Source organism: Candoia aspera, chromosome 4 (genome assembly GCF_035149785.1).
Source record: "Candoia aspera isolate rCanAsp1 chromosome 4, rCanAsp1.hap2, whole genome shotgun sequence".
NCBI lineage: Eukaryota > Metazoa > Chordata > Lepidosauria > Squamata > Boidae > Candoia > Candoia aspera.
In genome coordinates, this window is record NC_086156.1 from 68,496,968 (window position 1) to 68,512,688 (window position 15,721).

The following is a 15,721-nucleotide window of genomic DNA, read 5'->3' on the forward strand; positions in this document are numbered from 1 at the left end:
TCTTGGCTTTACACATTCACAGTTAAGATATTTACCATTGCTCTGACTGAAAAAACAAAAGCACACACTATTTTTGCCGCACTCTTCAGTCCCTTATTCCAGTTTTTACTTCTTTCAGAGACATATACATCAAATAGATTACACATGCATTTCTGATTCTTTACTATTTGCTTCTCTGTTAGTTAGATGTATACCCACCACTTTCCTCATGGAGCTCAAAGCATAGCAACTCCTCCTCCAATATTTCCTCACTATAACCCTATGAGGTAGGTTGGACTGACAGAGTGTGACTGACCCCAAGTCACCCAGTGAGCTTCTATAGCTGAGGATGGATTTGAACTTGGGTCTCCTTGGCCCTATTCCAATGCCTTAATCCTCACACCACACTATTATTTTCCATGTACAGTATATTAGCCACAGACACTACTTATATCCCAGCAAACAACTGATTTTAATCATTCTAACCATTGGTTCTACCCCATATTAGAATTAACACAAATTGATATATATTAGAAGCAACAGTTTGTGCCCAAGATCATTTAATAGTACCTAAATGCAATCACCAAGAAATTTTATAACCGCTATCTTTTTAAAGAATGTTTCTTTAGGGGTACTTCTAAAGGGGTTCAGAGATATGCAAGTTAGAGACCCATTATGCTGTACCTGAGACAGAATGTTAGTGCACTGCTGAAGTAAGGACACTGGAGGGTTTCCAATACTAGTTGCTAGCTGTACCCGTAGTAGCTGTTCCTTTAGAGTGGCATTTTCTTGCAAAGCATGGGCCAATGCCACAGCTGCACACCAGTTCGAAAGAGAATCTGTAGAAAAGAGTCCTCCACATAGTAGTTGGCCAGCTGAGACAGAATTTCCAGTAGCTGTAAAACAAGCAGCCAGTTTATTGACAGGACTGCTATTTCAGACATGTTCACCTACATAAAGCTTTTGAAACTACCTGGGAGATTATCTAATGTAGGGACATTTTGACCTTGCTTGGGGGCTTCAAGGAGGGGGCTAATTCAAATGGTGAAGAAAAAATGTTCAAGCCAATTTTGGGAAGCTCTGTAGGAGTTATAGGGAAAAACTGGAGGGGTTTCCTCAGGAGGGGTTAAGGAGAAAACTGGCATCTTAACAGTCTACAGAGATTTAAGGCAGCATACTTACCACTTAAAATGACTTTAAAATGAGGAAAATATCAACTGTTTTTGTGTGTGACAGTTTTCAACATTGGAATCCTGTCAACTGGTCAGCACCAGCTGGGTATATAGTTCTTTAACTGAAATGTTCAAAAGCAAACCATTCTCCATCACTTAACCTATGTTTAGAAAAACTGCTGAAAAATTAACACATAAAATAAGATGTACTAAAGGATATGCTGACCCAAAAGATGTTTATAATGTGTGGCATCCATTTAAGAATTCCTCAGGACTACAGAATACTCTTGTCAAATATTTAACCTGATAATCTTATGTATCAATATTGTGTTCGTTGATTATTTCTTTTTGTGAATTGTATTATTTTTTTCAATGAAGCATGTAATAGAAAAAAAAACAAATGAAAGGTGCTAGGAGAGTCTAATGCTGCTCACTGCTGCTTTAATATTTCTTATCGTCGTTTCTGGAATCAAAAAGGAATTAAGTGGAATGGGCCTCACATTTAAGAAAAAGGCTATTTCACTACATCAAAGCAGCGGAAGGGTTTTGAAGCACCTTACAGAAGGATCCAATATTTCTATTACGCCATTTTATCTGTTACTCCAATACTGCCAAGCTAGTTGCCACTCTACTGCTTTCTGGAGCAGCTGCAAACGAACAGAACTGGAAAACTCTACAACTGCCTCTCATAAGGATAAACCTCCAGAAAGTGAATAGATTTCTCCTCCCTCCCGCCTCCCCACAATAATGTATTTTTGCCCCCTAAAGGTAAAGGTGTGAATTTAACATTCCAATACCATACCATCAATGGTTGAAGGTAGAAGAGTTGATACAATTTCTCCTTGCCCTTTCTGGTTTTTGTATAAGAAGCATTGGAAGCAATAAAGGACAGCACAGCGCAGCACAAATGGTTGCCTCTCATTTACCATTGACATAAGTAGCACGACAATTGCAGGCCTGTGATTGAAAGAAGAACCTTTTTTTAAAGTTTATGTCTGTACACTTCTGTATGAATATGGTGCAGATACACATAAAATATGACATGTTAATAGGTAAAAGAAAACATTAATTAACCCAAGCTGTCAGAAAATATGGGAAGTATTCATTCGCCCTTATTTTTGTTTTTCAAGTTCTTCCAGGTAACTACTACATCTTATATATTATTTGTATTCTTTATTGCGACTCTTCTTCCCAGAAGAGCTAAGAGCAGTTTACAAAAGTTATTTGCAAGTAGAAGTCCCAGTTCAATGCTTGAGTTCTCCAGAAAAAGGTTAAGGAAGATGGCAGAGGGGCAGGCTAGAAGCAACTACAACTCAGTATCACTTTCAGATCCAAGCCCGCCTTTAATTCCATATACTCTTGATTAAAAAAGGTAATGTTAGTGACAAAGTGCATTCCTTCTGACACTAAGGAACAGACTATTTGCAATTCATAAACTGCTGATAAAAACCATACTTGAGCATGTGAAACAACTGACTATACCACAGTAGCATCATGAAAACTCAGAGTAACTTCTATATCAATTCTCACTTCTTATAGTTATATATAACACTTCAGGTTTTACACATTCAACTTACACACTTAAAGGCATCTTGCTGCATATTCATTTTTACACTAAGTTGCATTAAGTTTTCTTTACCATACCTTGGGGGATTTGAAGGTGCATTCACTGAAGCAAAGTAATCTTGATTCATTTGAGATCCTCGAATTACTTCTGATACAGTGTTAATGGTCTAGAAAATAAGAACAAAAGAAAAAAAATCAAGCAAGCACCAGAATCAGGAAGTGAACAATGAATTGGTATTGACTTTATTTCTTTGGACTTATGCTATATTATGCAAAACACACACTGAAATTATTCAAAGTTCAGTAATCTCTGTAGGCTTGCTCATGTAGCTGTTTCCATTGATAATATGGGTTGATTTAGATGTGGTCATGTGATGACATATTCTGCAGACAACCTTTACATGCTACCCCACAAAATCTCAAAAACAATGAGAATGAATGAAATCAGTTGCAGTTCACTTGCAAATGATGGAAAGATGCCATAAAATATTCTAAAGTAATAATATTTTCCTTCAATAACATTGTTAAAATGAAGGTTACTTCTGTAGTAGCGTAGGAAGACCCGAACTCCTCTGTTTGTCAAAACAATTTTTCAATAATCTAAAATTATTTAAATCTACATTTCAAAAGCTGAAATTGAAGCAAATAATAATGTGTGTCAATATCCTAAAGTTCTACAGAAATTTTAAAAACTTCAGAACCCCTATTGAAAGCCCATGATAACTTCCTCTTATTATCTGATCATTAACTTATCTTGCAACAGCCATTATTCTCTAGTCTTTTACCTCTGTAAGGATATCAGCAGGAACTCCAGTTGCCATCAGGATTGTACAAAGCTGCTGTAACAACCCACAATGAAACATGGTTTTTTGACAACTGTTGGTGGCACCAGGAGGATTTGTAGGTGATACCAGCACACGTACCAGCTGTAAAGAAAATAAACAGTGACTTAGGTATGCTGAAAAGTATCGTGTTGACAACCGACAGGAAGCTCTGGGGGGGGCTGGTCCATGAAGTCATGAAGAGTCAGAAGCGACTGAACGAATAAACAACAAAAAAAGACAAGGCTATACAAATTAACATCAGTACAAAATTTAGTTAGACCTCATTTAGTTGACTCTTACTTTATACTGATAAGAAGTTACCTGCAGCATTAAGTGCAAATTGGTTACTTTCTGTGCAGACCAACCAGCATTATCATCCCCAACTTCAAACCATGGCTTCATACGCTGAATATAAGAACCTTCCTTAAAAAAATTCTGATTTGAATTGTTATTCTTCAGCAAATTTTGTAGCAACAGAAGACAGTCCTCCACTACTATGCCTGCAAAATAGAGTGATTAACAGACATTAATTTCAACAGCCCTGTAAATCTGAACTACCTGAACTCATAAACTATGGTAGCAAAATTGCAGATTTTAGGGACATACCTCCGTCACTGTTACCCTCTTCTGTTATGATATCTAATAATCTCTCAAATGCATTTTCAAAAGCAACTATTTTCTGGATGGCTGCATTACTTTTTGTTAACTGCTGAAGTAATAAAACACCCTGGAGGAGAAAGACAAACAAAAAAATTGACAAAATGTTCACTGAAGTTAAAAACAAAAAACAAAACCCAGCAACCACAGACAAGACCTAGGATAAGTACTTATGTATATTCCACAAAATCACTTAAAAGTTTTTAAGAATCTCAGATCTTCAGTCAAATTTAATGCAAATGTTAATAATAGGATGGCTGATTTTGATATGCTTTTTCTAAGTTAATACATTTCATGTATTATATTTTACTATTACTATACACTTTGCATTTTATTCCAGATTAAAATAATCCTTGGCTAAAGAGAAGATTAACTTGCTTACAAATTCACTCATTTGTGAAAAATTTGAACATTCTTGCCTATATGCCCACTATAAAACCAATTAATACTTTCTCTCATATACATGATTTCACCCTTTGCTGCTCAAATCTCCTCCAACAAAAACAGAAAATGAAGGGAAATTACATAATTTTTTTATAAGCACTCCCTCATGCTGCTTCTCTAGTTGCCTTCTTCCTTGCCTATGTGCTGGGAGTTTTTAATGCTACACTATGGACTAAAAATATTAGAATTCGATGAATCGTTCACTTGAATGGCAAGGAGAAAATGTTATAACATCTTGTGTGGATCTACTTTTAAAAAAAATTACAGTGCCATCTCTTCTTCTCACTCTAATTACATTTTACAATGCTGTCTCAAATTATTAAGTAAGTATGAACTTGCAGAAGGGAAGTTCAACTACTGCAGAGCTATGGTAATTTTGGTTCCTGGTTCCTTCTTTGCTTGAACGTGCACAAGATGAGCAGATACTGGATACTGTCTAGTGATAAAGAAGCAGAATGGTAGCTGCTGCACCTGAAAACTTATCCCTAACTCATCTTCAGGCATGGATTTATCTAGACACTTGTTGAAAAAACTTTCCAAAAACAAGAAAGAGATTCTGCTCTAACTATGCAAAACACATTTATGATAATTTATAAAATTAGAATAGCAGTCAAAACATGTAAAGAGAGTAAGGAGAACATAAGACTTAGGGATGTGAAATGCAAGGTAACACATTTATAGGCAAGGGACCTATCAATTCAGATTTAATTAATAATCTTCTGTGCAAAAGAACCAGCACTTCAAAATTCAAGAAAATTGGTTTATCAGTTTACAACAAATCTGCCATTCCCTCAAGATTTTCAGCATGAGGTTACATTAAAAATAAACATATTTTCTGCAAACTCAGTCTATAATATTCTTCTATGACAAGTCAACATATACATCACGCATTTATAATCTACTCCAACTATATCATCTTTTCATTGGAACATAGACGCTAAAAAGAAAGGCTGGTTAAAGAGGGCTGGTTTTGCAATTGAGAAAATAATGTCATTACTAAAAAGTTGACTGAGTCTAAAACTTCTACTCACATCATTCCGTATGACCTCTCTAGAATCTGCTAGTAGATCCATTAGCCTTGAGACTCCTAGAAGAAAATAATGGTGATAAATTTGAGTTTAAGGTAGAATTGTCTATTTTAACCAGAAACAGACATTCAAGGTCTCAAGCAAAAGCTTGTCTAGTCTGGCCAGTAGTGATCCTTCTAAATTGAAATGCCAAGGTCAGAACATACGAATTTCTACATTCACATCATATGAGCCATCACTGAAGTATGACTCCCCCCCCCCCGCCCATATCCTTTTCTTGACAAATTAAGAAAGCAACTTCTGTAATGACTTATTAGCATCCAGAGAATGAAAAATAGTCAGATCTAGGTATTTCTTGTACCACTGTAACTTAACTAAATATTCTGGCTAGAAATACTGCTATCAGCAGACAACAATACTTACATCTGATATGAAAGATCATGCTCAACTTTTAAATAGATTATAAACTTCTAAGGATGAGGATTGAAGCTTAGAAGTGCAATTAGATCTAATCTTATCACTGGAATTCCAAGCAAGAAGCATCTTTTAATAACTTATACCAATGAACCAGTTACACCTTTTCATGGACAAAAAACAGGTTGTCCACAATTATTATTGTACCAGTAATATCCATTTTAGATTATTACAATACACTGTATATAGGGCACTGAATATCTACCTACCTACCTATCACCTTAATCACCAGAGAAACTCTAGTTAGACACTATGAATAATAATCTACTTGCCATATTCTGTAATAAACTAAATTCAGTTGGGCAGATATAGCACAGTCCTTAGTTTTGAAACAGCTACATAGTTCTTAATCAGGTTCTGGGCCCTATTCAAGGGGCTGATTATATAACACCTTAATTGGCTCTGAAACAGGATTCCAAAGCCCCTCAGCCCTTGCCCCACACTGCCTGAATCAGGGTAAGGCTTGATCCGAGGCTTCTGTTTTGTGGCACTCCATTACTCAATTATGTTCTCCAAAAACATTTGCTTATAACGACTCTTATCTTTTCATATTAATGAAAACATTATTTACCAGAAAGTTTACTGATGACCTCGTTTAAGCTTTTTATCAACTGCTTTGGATAGCTGTTACATCTAAAAATGTATGAAAAGGTTTAAAAGAACTTTTTTAAAAAGTACTTACCCATAGGACTGACTAGGATTATCTGCTGCACTTGGGGACCCTGCTGTTTTAACAACACTGTAAGAAGTTTTACTCCAGGCCACCGGACATGAAAATCAAACTCCTGTAACGATCATATATTTCATTGCTATTATTATTCTAAAGAGACCAATATTTATTTATATTTTTTCTAAGCAGGGGTAGGTAGAAGATAGAATTATTGATTGAAATATTACAAATCAGCCAAACAATTAACATCAAGCAATAACAATATATAAAAAGCTTTTCTCCAGTAAATTAGGTAAGGTTATAAGGAAAGAAAAGTTTGAGGTGAAACTAGGAGAGGATATATGTGTGAAATTTACTTGTGGTAGTGATAACAAATTCTCGGGATGAACGTAATACTCAGGGGAAAACTGTTGCTTAATCTTATCCACATAAAACTGAAGATCAAATTAAGTACACTCCCACACCATTTGCCTAGTGCTCCAGATCCTTAGAGCTACACTGTATTGGATACTAATATTTTACAGTTGTAATTGAAATTATTCAACCCCCATTGCAAATCAGGTTGATTGTCAAAATGTACAGACTTTCAGCTGTTTGCAATGAACAAATCAAAAGCAATCGAAATAGCTCAACACAACGAAAGCTTCAAGTGGTGTCCCCAAAGTCAACTGAAAATGCAACTTATAATGTCTTCTCCAGTCTCAAAATTATTCAACCCCTTCATGGCAAGCATCTTCAGTACTCAGTAGAGCACCCTTTTGCTGTTATGACCTGCTGCAAACAAGATGAATAGCCAGACACCAGCTTCTGGCAGCGTTCCTGAGGAATCTTAGCCCATTCCTCATAAGCAGTGGCCTCCAGTTCAGTAATATTATTGCGTTTGCATGCTGCAATCGCCTTCTTCAAATCCCACCAGAGATTTTCTATGGGGTTCAAGTCAGGTGACTGTGATGGCCACTGTAGAGTCTTCCAGGACTTCTTCTGCATCCAAGCCTTAGTGGAATTTGAGGTATGCTTGGGATCATTGTCCTGTTGGAAGGTCCAATGACGCTCAAGCTTCAGCTTCCTTACAGACGGCATGATGTTTTCTCCTAGGATTTCCTGATTGAAGTATGAAGTATGAATCCATCTTGCTGTTCACACGCTGCAGGTTTCCAATGCCAGAGGATGCAAAGCAGCCCCAGAGCATCCCCGAGCCACCACCATGCTTAACTGTAGGCAGAGTGTTCTTTTCAGCGTATGCTTCATTCTTCTTCCTCTAGACATACCGTTGATCCACTGGGTCGAAAAGTTCCAGTTTTGTTTCATCGCTCCACAGAACAGATTCCCAAAACTTCTGTGGCGTATTTATATGATTTTGAACATACTGGAGCTGACTTTTCTTGTGCTTTTGGGTCAGTAGTGGTGTACGTCTGGGAGTTCTGGCATGGAAACCTTCTGTGTTTAGTACGAGCCTTACTGTGCTCACTGAAACCTCAGTGCCTGTTGCCACCAAGTCTTGCTGCAGGTCTTTTGCACTCGAGAGTTTCTCTCTATCTGCCTTCCCAGAAATCTGGTTGCAGCCATTGACAGCTTCCTTTTTCTGCCCCGTCCAGGTAGTGTCATCACTGTTCCTTTGACTTTGAACTTGCGAACTATGCTTCCAACTGTGTCTCTAGGAACATTCAGTGCCTTCGCTGTCTTTTTGTATCCTGTTCCTTGTTTGTGAAGGGCGATGATAGGCAGTTATCTATCTTAATTGTGAGAGAAATAGACACTAAACTGGAATATGCCAAACAGAGACATTTTGAATTTGCAAATAAACCAGGGAGATGGTTAGCTTATAAATTAAGGAAAGAGAGAGAAAAGAAAATATTAAAGATTCAAGGAGACTGCTTTAATAGACAATGAGAGAATTCAAAAGTCATTTCATGATTTTAATTCTAATTTATATAAAAAAACAGGAGGTCTCTTTGGAAAAGATTGATGAATATTTGGGAAAAAAAAATTACCAAAACTCTCACAGTAACAGAGACAAATTATGAACAATCCCATGAACAACCTTTGAAATAGCTGAAGCTATAAAAAAGATTAAACTAGGGAAAGCACCAGGTCCAGATGGCTTGTCAAGTTTATATTAGAAATGTTTTGAGGATCAACTTCTTCAACCTTTTCAAAGGCTGATGAATTCTGTATTGCAGGGATCTGCAATGCCAGATGCATGGAAAGAGGCCAATATAGCATTGTTACCAAGGGAAGGACAGAATTTGACTTTAAGAATTATAGACCGATTTCACTTTTGAATAATGATTTACTTCAATATTGGCTGACAGATTAAAGATTTTACAAAACTTTATTCATGAAGATCAAAGTGGTTTTTCTTTACCTAAACAACAACTAAGAGACAATGTGAGAATAGTGTTGGACATTATTGAATATTTACAACATCATAATGATAGCTCCACCTGGGGATGGCACTGCTTAGTGATCCATCTCCACTTGGATGTTACGTTTGTTTTTATGTATATTTTAATGTAATTTTTATGTGGCTATGTTTTAATGCTATTTATTGTAAACCACCCAGAGTCCCCCACTGGGGGAGATGGGCGGTGATATAAATTTAATAAAGAATAATGAAAAACAGGTGGTGCTGATTTTCTTGGATGCAGAGAAAGCCTTTGACAATTTGAATTGTCTTTTATGTTCAAAGTTTTGGAAAATATGGACTTTGGAGAAAATTTTATTCAAGGAATTAAGTTGATATATACAGGCTTGTATTATTGTTAATGGTGAACTAACTAAATCATGTGAAATACAGAACAGGACAAGGCAGGGATGTCCCTTGTCTCCTTTACTTTTTATTTTAGGCTTGGAAGTGTTAAATAGAGATATCAGACAGGATGAAAGGATAAAGGGTCTGAAGGTTAAAAAAGCAGCTTACAAGCTGAGGCCTTTTGCCTTATTTTATAATGATTAAAGACTGTATGATCAAATGGGCAAAAAATTTTGGACATAATATTATGCTTGATCAGTGGGAGAATATGTGGAACAAAGGCTTGAAATCTACACTGAATTATAACTTGAAAGAGAACTTTTATAAGAGGATGTACTATTGGTATTTAACACCTGATAAGTTGTCAAAGATGTATAAAGGGATATCAAATGTGCTGGAAATGCTCCCAGGGTGAAGGTACATTTTACCATCTTTGGTGGACCTGAGAGAAGGCTAAGAAATATTGGGAACAAATATGTACTATAATCCAAAAGATTTTTAAAATGAATGTACAATTGAAACCAGAACTTTTTATTTTGGGTTTGATGGATAAACAACTTGAAAAAAAAATTGGGACTTTGTTTTTGTATATGACAATGGCAGCAAGACTTTTGTATGCGCATAGGTGGAAAGATACACAAATTCCCTCAGGGGAAGAATGGATGGTGAAAGTAATGGAACTGGCAGAGATGGCAAAATTGACAGCATGGATAAGAGGGATAACCTGGATGGATTTGTTTCTATGTGGAAACCGTTTCTGGACTTTTTGCTTATATCTGAAAAAAAAAATGAAGTTTTTGGGGGGTTTTGACAATTAAGTTGTTATAGCTTATAGAAATGTTTACTAATGTTTAACAGATTAATGTATTATATATCTGTGTTGAAGAAGGTCAGAAGTTACTTCTTTAGTATTCCTAATTATTTCTACACTTTTTTAATTTGTCTTTTTTTTAGTCTTTCTTTCAATCTTTTCTATACTTTGTATTTTATTTGTATTTTTGAAACTTTAATAAAGTCTTATATAAAAAAAACAGCTATCCTGTATTATTCCCACAATACAGATGTGGGCTGGGGAGGAAAGCAAAAAATGTGAACGAGAGATTGTTGCAGTTTGTTATGACCCTCCCAGAGGAATCTTCATCCTTAGAAGAGGAGGAACAAGGGAGTATACAAGATGATTCCAATCCAGCATTTCACACATGGTCAAACTATGGCCCACATGCCACTGGGTTCCCACCTCTTTTGGGGCCCCTAGAATGCCCCAAATTGCACATCTGAAAAAAACGAAGTACAATATCTCCTTTTTTTTCTGGTAGAATACAAACAAAATATGTGGGTTAAACCTGTTTGAGTAATTGGTTAAACTGAGAATACTCAAGTGAGTCATCAGAGGCAAAAGGAAGCTAAAATATCCCTCATTTTGTATCCACCTTCCCTGTGCAAAACAGTGGTGGGACATCTGTAGTAGAGAAGTGGTTACAGTGGGGATCTCTCACTAAAATTTTTCCACTGCAGTTCGTTCTTACCAACCTTCATCCACTGGTCCAGTATTAGAAGTATGAAAAAGAAATGGTAGGAATCACCTTAAGTTCTGCCCCTTCCCCTACTCTCATATGTATTTCATATGACTCCTTGCAAAATGCCTCTTTCAAAATACGTATCAGAAAGAAATGGTTGACTGGGAATTCTGTATTTGCTGTTAAATATCTAGTCCTAGCTACAGTGAACAGTAGAATGTGTGACTGAGGTTATCTTATCTCTGCCAAAAATTTCTGAAATAATCTGAAACATTGATATAAAATACTGTTGAAATTACTATACTTTATTTATAGCAATGTCACAGTTAAATGAAATGTTTATTTAATAATTAAAGAAAAGCAACTCTCACCTCTAAATAAGTCAGCAGAAGAGTGACATTTTCATGTTGCTTAATGAAAATTTCAGTAAACTGACTTCCAAAATCTTCCATTTGTTTCTGTGAATTTTCTTCTGTAATGTTAAAGACCAGATATAGTACTGTTTAGAGCTCTCAACAAGGACAATTTGCAATAATTATAATAAAGATATAAAAAGGTGAACTTCAGTTGAACAACATACGCTATCACCAATTATACATACATTACATGTTATATAAGAATATCTCATGACTTTAGGTATTAGACTTAATAGTAAATGCTAAAGGAAAAGTAAAACAAAATTGATGCACTGGTAAGAATGAACATGTTTTGATAACAAACATATGCATTCCTAACCCATTCTTTCTAACAAATATTTATATTATATAAACATTCAAAAATATGCTCTACCTAAGTATTTGTAGTAAAGCAATATGATATGGTGGCATTAGTCTGTTCATATTCAGAAATTGCCTAATAGTGGTTCTACTCCTTCCTTCCACTTCCAACTAATATTGTGGGGGGAGGAGTCCCTTAGCCTATCTTTGTGGAGTGCCATAGGTTTTGCTGGTCAACAACTATATGAAACTGCTGGGAGAGGTTGTCCATTAGTTTGGGGTGCGGTGATAATTGCAGATGTAGAAGATACTTGTTATGCATCTCCAACCTAGGCCAAGCAGGAGATGCTGTGGATTTCCTCATTGGGTGTCTGATGCCTGTGAGGGACTGGATGGGATGAGATAAGATAAAGCTGAATCCTAGTGAGATGGAGTTACGTTTTTATGAATATAACACAGCTTTTTGTCCTCTCCAATTATGCCTCCCAAAGGAGAGATCTGCAACATGGAAATTTTCTCAGACTGTTTTTTTCTTGATTGGTAGGTGGTAGCTGTGACCAGGAAGGCCTTCACCTAGCAATACCGACTTCATCACTGCATGATTGAATTACTGTAGCTCTCTCTACTTCAGGCCTTGAAGACTGTCTAGGAACTGCAGCTTGTTCAGAAACTGTCAGCCTGCTTGCTGGCAAGTGAGAGCCGTTACAGCAGGATAACACCTGTGCTGTAGATACTATGCTGTAAATTACACAGTAGGTTTTCAAATATAATTCAATGTCTTGGTTGTGATCTATAAAGCCCTTTAGGACTCACATTCCTTTTATCTGTGGGATTTATCTTCTCTAAATTGAATCTGTTCTATGAATTCAAACTGAAATGATGCTTCAGAAATTCATGGGATACTAGGGGAATGGAAGTCAAAAACAGGTCGTCTCTGTAGCATCCCTGGCCTTGTGGTATAGAGTGCCCTGGGAAGCCAGGATGGCTCCATGTTGCTTACTTTCAGGAAGTCAGTGAAGATAGTTCTTTTTCACTGTGTGTTTGGAGACTAAATGTCACTTGTGGGATTGTTGTTACTGAGTCGTTTTTTGAGATGGGCGGTGTAGAAATATGATAGATAGATATGGTAATTTGTGTTTTTTTATATATATTTCATCTAGTTTTACAGTTAGTGTTGTTAATTCTAAGCTTACTTTAATGGATTTATTATTTTTGCCATGAAGTTACATTCTATTATAAGGTTATTCTGAAGTATGATTTTTCTATCCTGAGACACCCTAAGTCTTTAGACGGGACAGCATATCCATCTTGAGATGTATCTGAAATAATTTATCATTATTTCATTGACTAGTTCTAAATTTCATACACTATGTACCATATAGAACCCTTGTACAGAACTGCACAATACAGATATTCTACTTGTTATACAATGGATTAGTATTGGAGCCAAATTTTATGATATATTCATGAATAAACTAATATGAATAAACATTATGATTTAATTCTCAGTTTCTCTATTTTTAAAGATTGAATTCTTATTAAGATGTCTCTTGGCTTTTAGTCAACAGTAGGGTTCTTTTCTTGGACTAGTATTGTTGGTTAAGATAAAAGTTGCAGATACCAGTCCACTCCACCCTTTGGTCTGGTCTTCATCTTGCAGCAGTTTCCAATGGAAAGTGTGTTCCTCAAATGAACACTGCCCAAGAGATGTGAATGACTTTGCAGCAGGAGAGTGACTTCTAGAACAAGAATGATTGCAGAAACCTTCAATGAGCATTGTCCAATACACTATGCCAACTCCTATTGGCTGTTCCAGTTGTGAGAGTCTGGAACCTATCTCTGGCTAGATCTCTGAATGGTCACTTCATTAATGCTGATCTGAGCGGCCTCTTACTTATATCAAATCACAGCTTCTCTCATACTGGCTGTTCCCTGTTAAGAAACTCTTAATGGGAAACCAGCCACTTATACAATGCTGGTTACATACTGGCTACAAATACCGTTTTTGTTGCCTGACTTTCCTTCTTCAGAACTGAAAAGGCCAAAGTGAAGAGTTTCCCACTCTGACCTTGCATGAGTTGCTACTCCTTGCACTCAAGAGGTCAGTATCACTGACATATTTCATTTCAGAATTATAAGACTGTGTTACATAAAAAAATCTGTAACTATCTGCTGAGCAAAATGGATAATGTAGTTGAGATAGATACCTGTTCATTGTGAAATCTATTTCATAACTACAGAATATATTACTCATTAACTACGAGACAGATACCTATTAACTATGAAATAGATATGCTACGTACCATTGAACATAAAAGTGTATAATCTATCATTATAAAAATACAAGAATGAAAAAAGTGCATTACAGTAACAATGGTAGTGACAAATAATCCTGAACTGTAAAACAAGCCATAGAACATCCTCCCTCATCTCCACCTCCAATTTTTGAATGAGAAAACAAAGGAGAGCTGTCAACATATTTACTAAAGGATTGACTCAATGTTTAAAGTAGATATGTTTTTTTAAAACAAGTGCATCTCATAGAGGAGGCCTAGTGTGAGAAATTGTCATGAGCACTGATGGTGAGCAGGAGGGGGCCCCTATCCAGGGGGGAAAACGCATGCGTAGTAGTGAGGAGTTGAGCTGTCATTCAAAGAGACTCAGAACAGACCCGCCTTGACTTTTGGGGTTTATCTGTATGGGTTTTCTCATGCTTCTTCAGTTTGTTAGGATTTTCTGTCTTATGTAGCAGTAATAAACACTAGAGACCTATTCCTTGTCTCAGCGTGGTTCCTGACTGTTAGGACAGAAATGAAGAAAATACTAGAGACATGATCTTATTCTCATACCAGGAGGATTTAATCACATCTGCAAGTCTTGCCTATGCACCAAGTCATATTTCTTTCCACTGTTATGCATATTCCAGTGCTTGCTAACTGTCTACAGCAAGGTCCTGTAGTGTGCAACAATTCACCCCTAACAAAGGGTAAAGTAGGAGATGTGCTGGCAGCCACATATACAGATTCCTGATCCAATGGAGTACTGTACCCCATTTGATCATGTGTATTCTCAGCCTACCAACTGGTGTAAAAAAAAGATGATCTAAGGCCTTCCCTGTTGTACTACAGAGCTACTCTTTCGTGTCAATGTCTATGCCATTCCCCACAAGGCTTAAGTGTGCTTGCCTCAGTTCCATTCCAGCAGAAATTCTATGATTTAATGCTTTATGCAGTCCTGGGAATAAGTTTTACTTTGCTTTGCTTTTTCTAGTCCTTCTCACACCATTTTACCACATTATCCTAAAGACAACTGCAGGTGCAAGATGTAGCAAACAAGGCTTTAAAGTCTATTTGCAGTCTTAAACACTCAGAAAGGCTCTTGGCAGGAGATCATGCTCTATCCCCTAAGAAAAATAAAGGAGCCTAGTATAACATTGCTATTTCACAAATTTAGACAGCATGGGATCCGATAAACTCAGAAGTTGAAGAGTATCAAAATGCTGTACTTCCAATTCCATGGATGGAAGATGATTTGAGTTTCAAGAAGTTAAAAATAAAAAAAAGAGAAGATTATGCAGGAAACGACAGCAAGAATTACAGTGAAGTATAAAAATTGGTAGAAAGATGAAAAAAATATTCTTCTTGTGTATTGACTGCATATTGATTCCTAATTAGTAGTTTATTAATTGATTAGTCCTGTGACCTTATCAATAAAATAAAATTGAATAAAATAAAATACAATACATTGTCTAATTCCAGAAAGAAGATAGACAAAAGAAAATACAGTAATACAATACATATGCGATAATACAAGGAGTCAGTAATCAGATGTATGAATCTCCCTTCAGGATATCCCAATTTGTTCACTGTATTTGGTTCTTATGATTGCTGCCTTAGTTATAAACTTAGCAGTTCTGCATACA

At 36.3% G+C, this 15,721-nt stretch overlaps 1 protein-coding gene across 3 annotated transcripts in view; it reads right to left on the bottom strand.

Moving 5' to 3' along the window:
• USO1 (USO1 vesicle transport factor) overlaps window positions 1–15,721 on the bottom strand; it is a 51,633-nt gene that overhangs the window by 25,828 nt on the left and 10,084 nt on the right. For all 3 annotated transcript variants that reach the window (XM_063300370.1, XM_063300369.1, XM_063300368.1), the window contains exons 5-13: window positions 11,455–11,555; window positions 6,827–6,929; window positions 5,674–5,729; window positions 4,148–4,268; window positions 3,863–4,041; window positions 3,503–3,643; window positions 2,796–2,884; window positions 1,954–2,108; window positions 664–875 (exon numbers count right to left, since the gene is read on the bottom strand). In XM_063300370.1, the coding sequence (XP_063156440.1) occupies window positions 664–875; window positions 1,954–2,108; window positions 2,796–2,884; window positions 3,503–3,643; window positions 3,863–4,041; window positions 4,148–4,268; window positions 5,674–5,729; window positions 6,827–6,929; window positions 11,455–11,555 (1,157 nt within the window). The remainder of the gene's footprint in view (window positions 1–663; window positions 876–1,953; window positions 2,109–2,795; window positions 2,885–3,502; window positions 3,644–3,862; window positions 4,042–4,147; window positions 4,269–5,673; window positions 5,730–6,826; window positions 6,930–11,454; window positions 11,556–15,721) is intronic.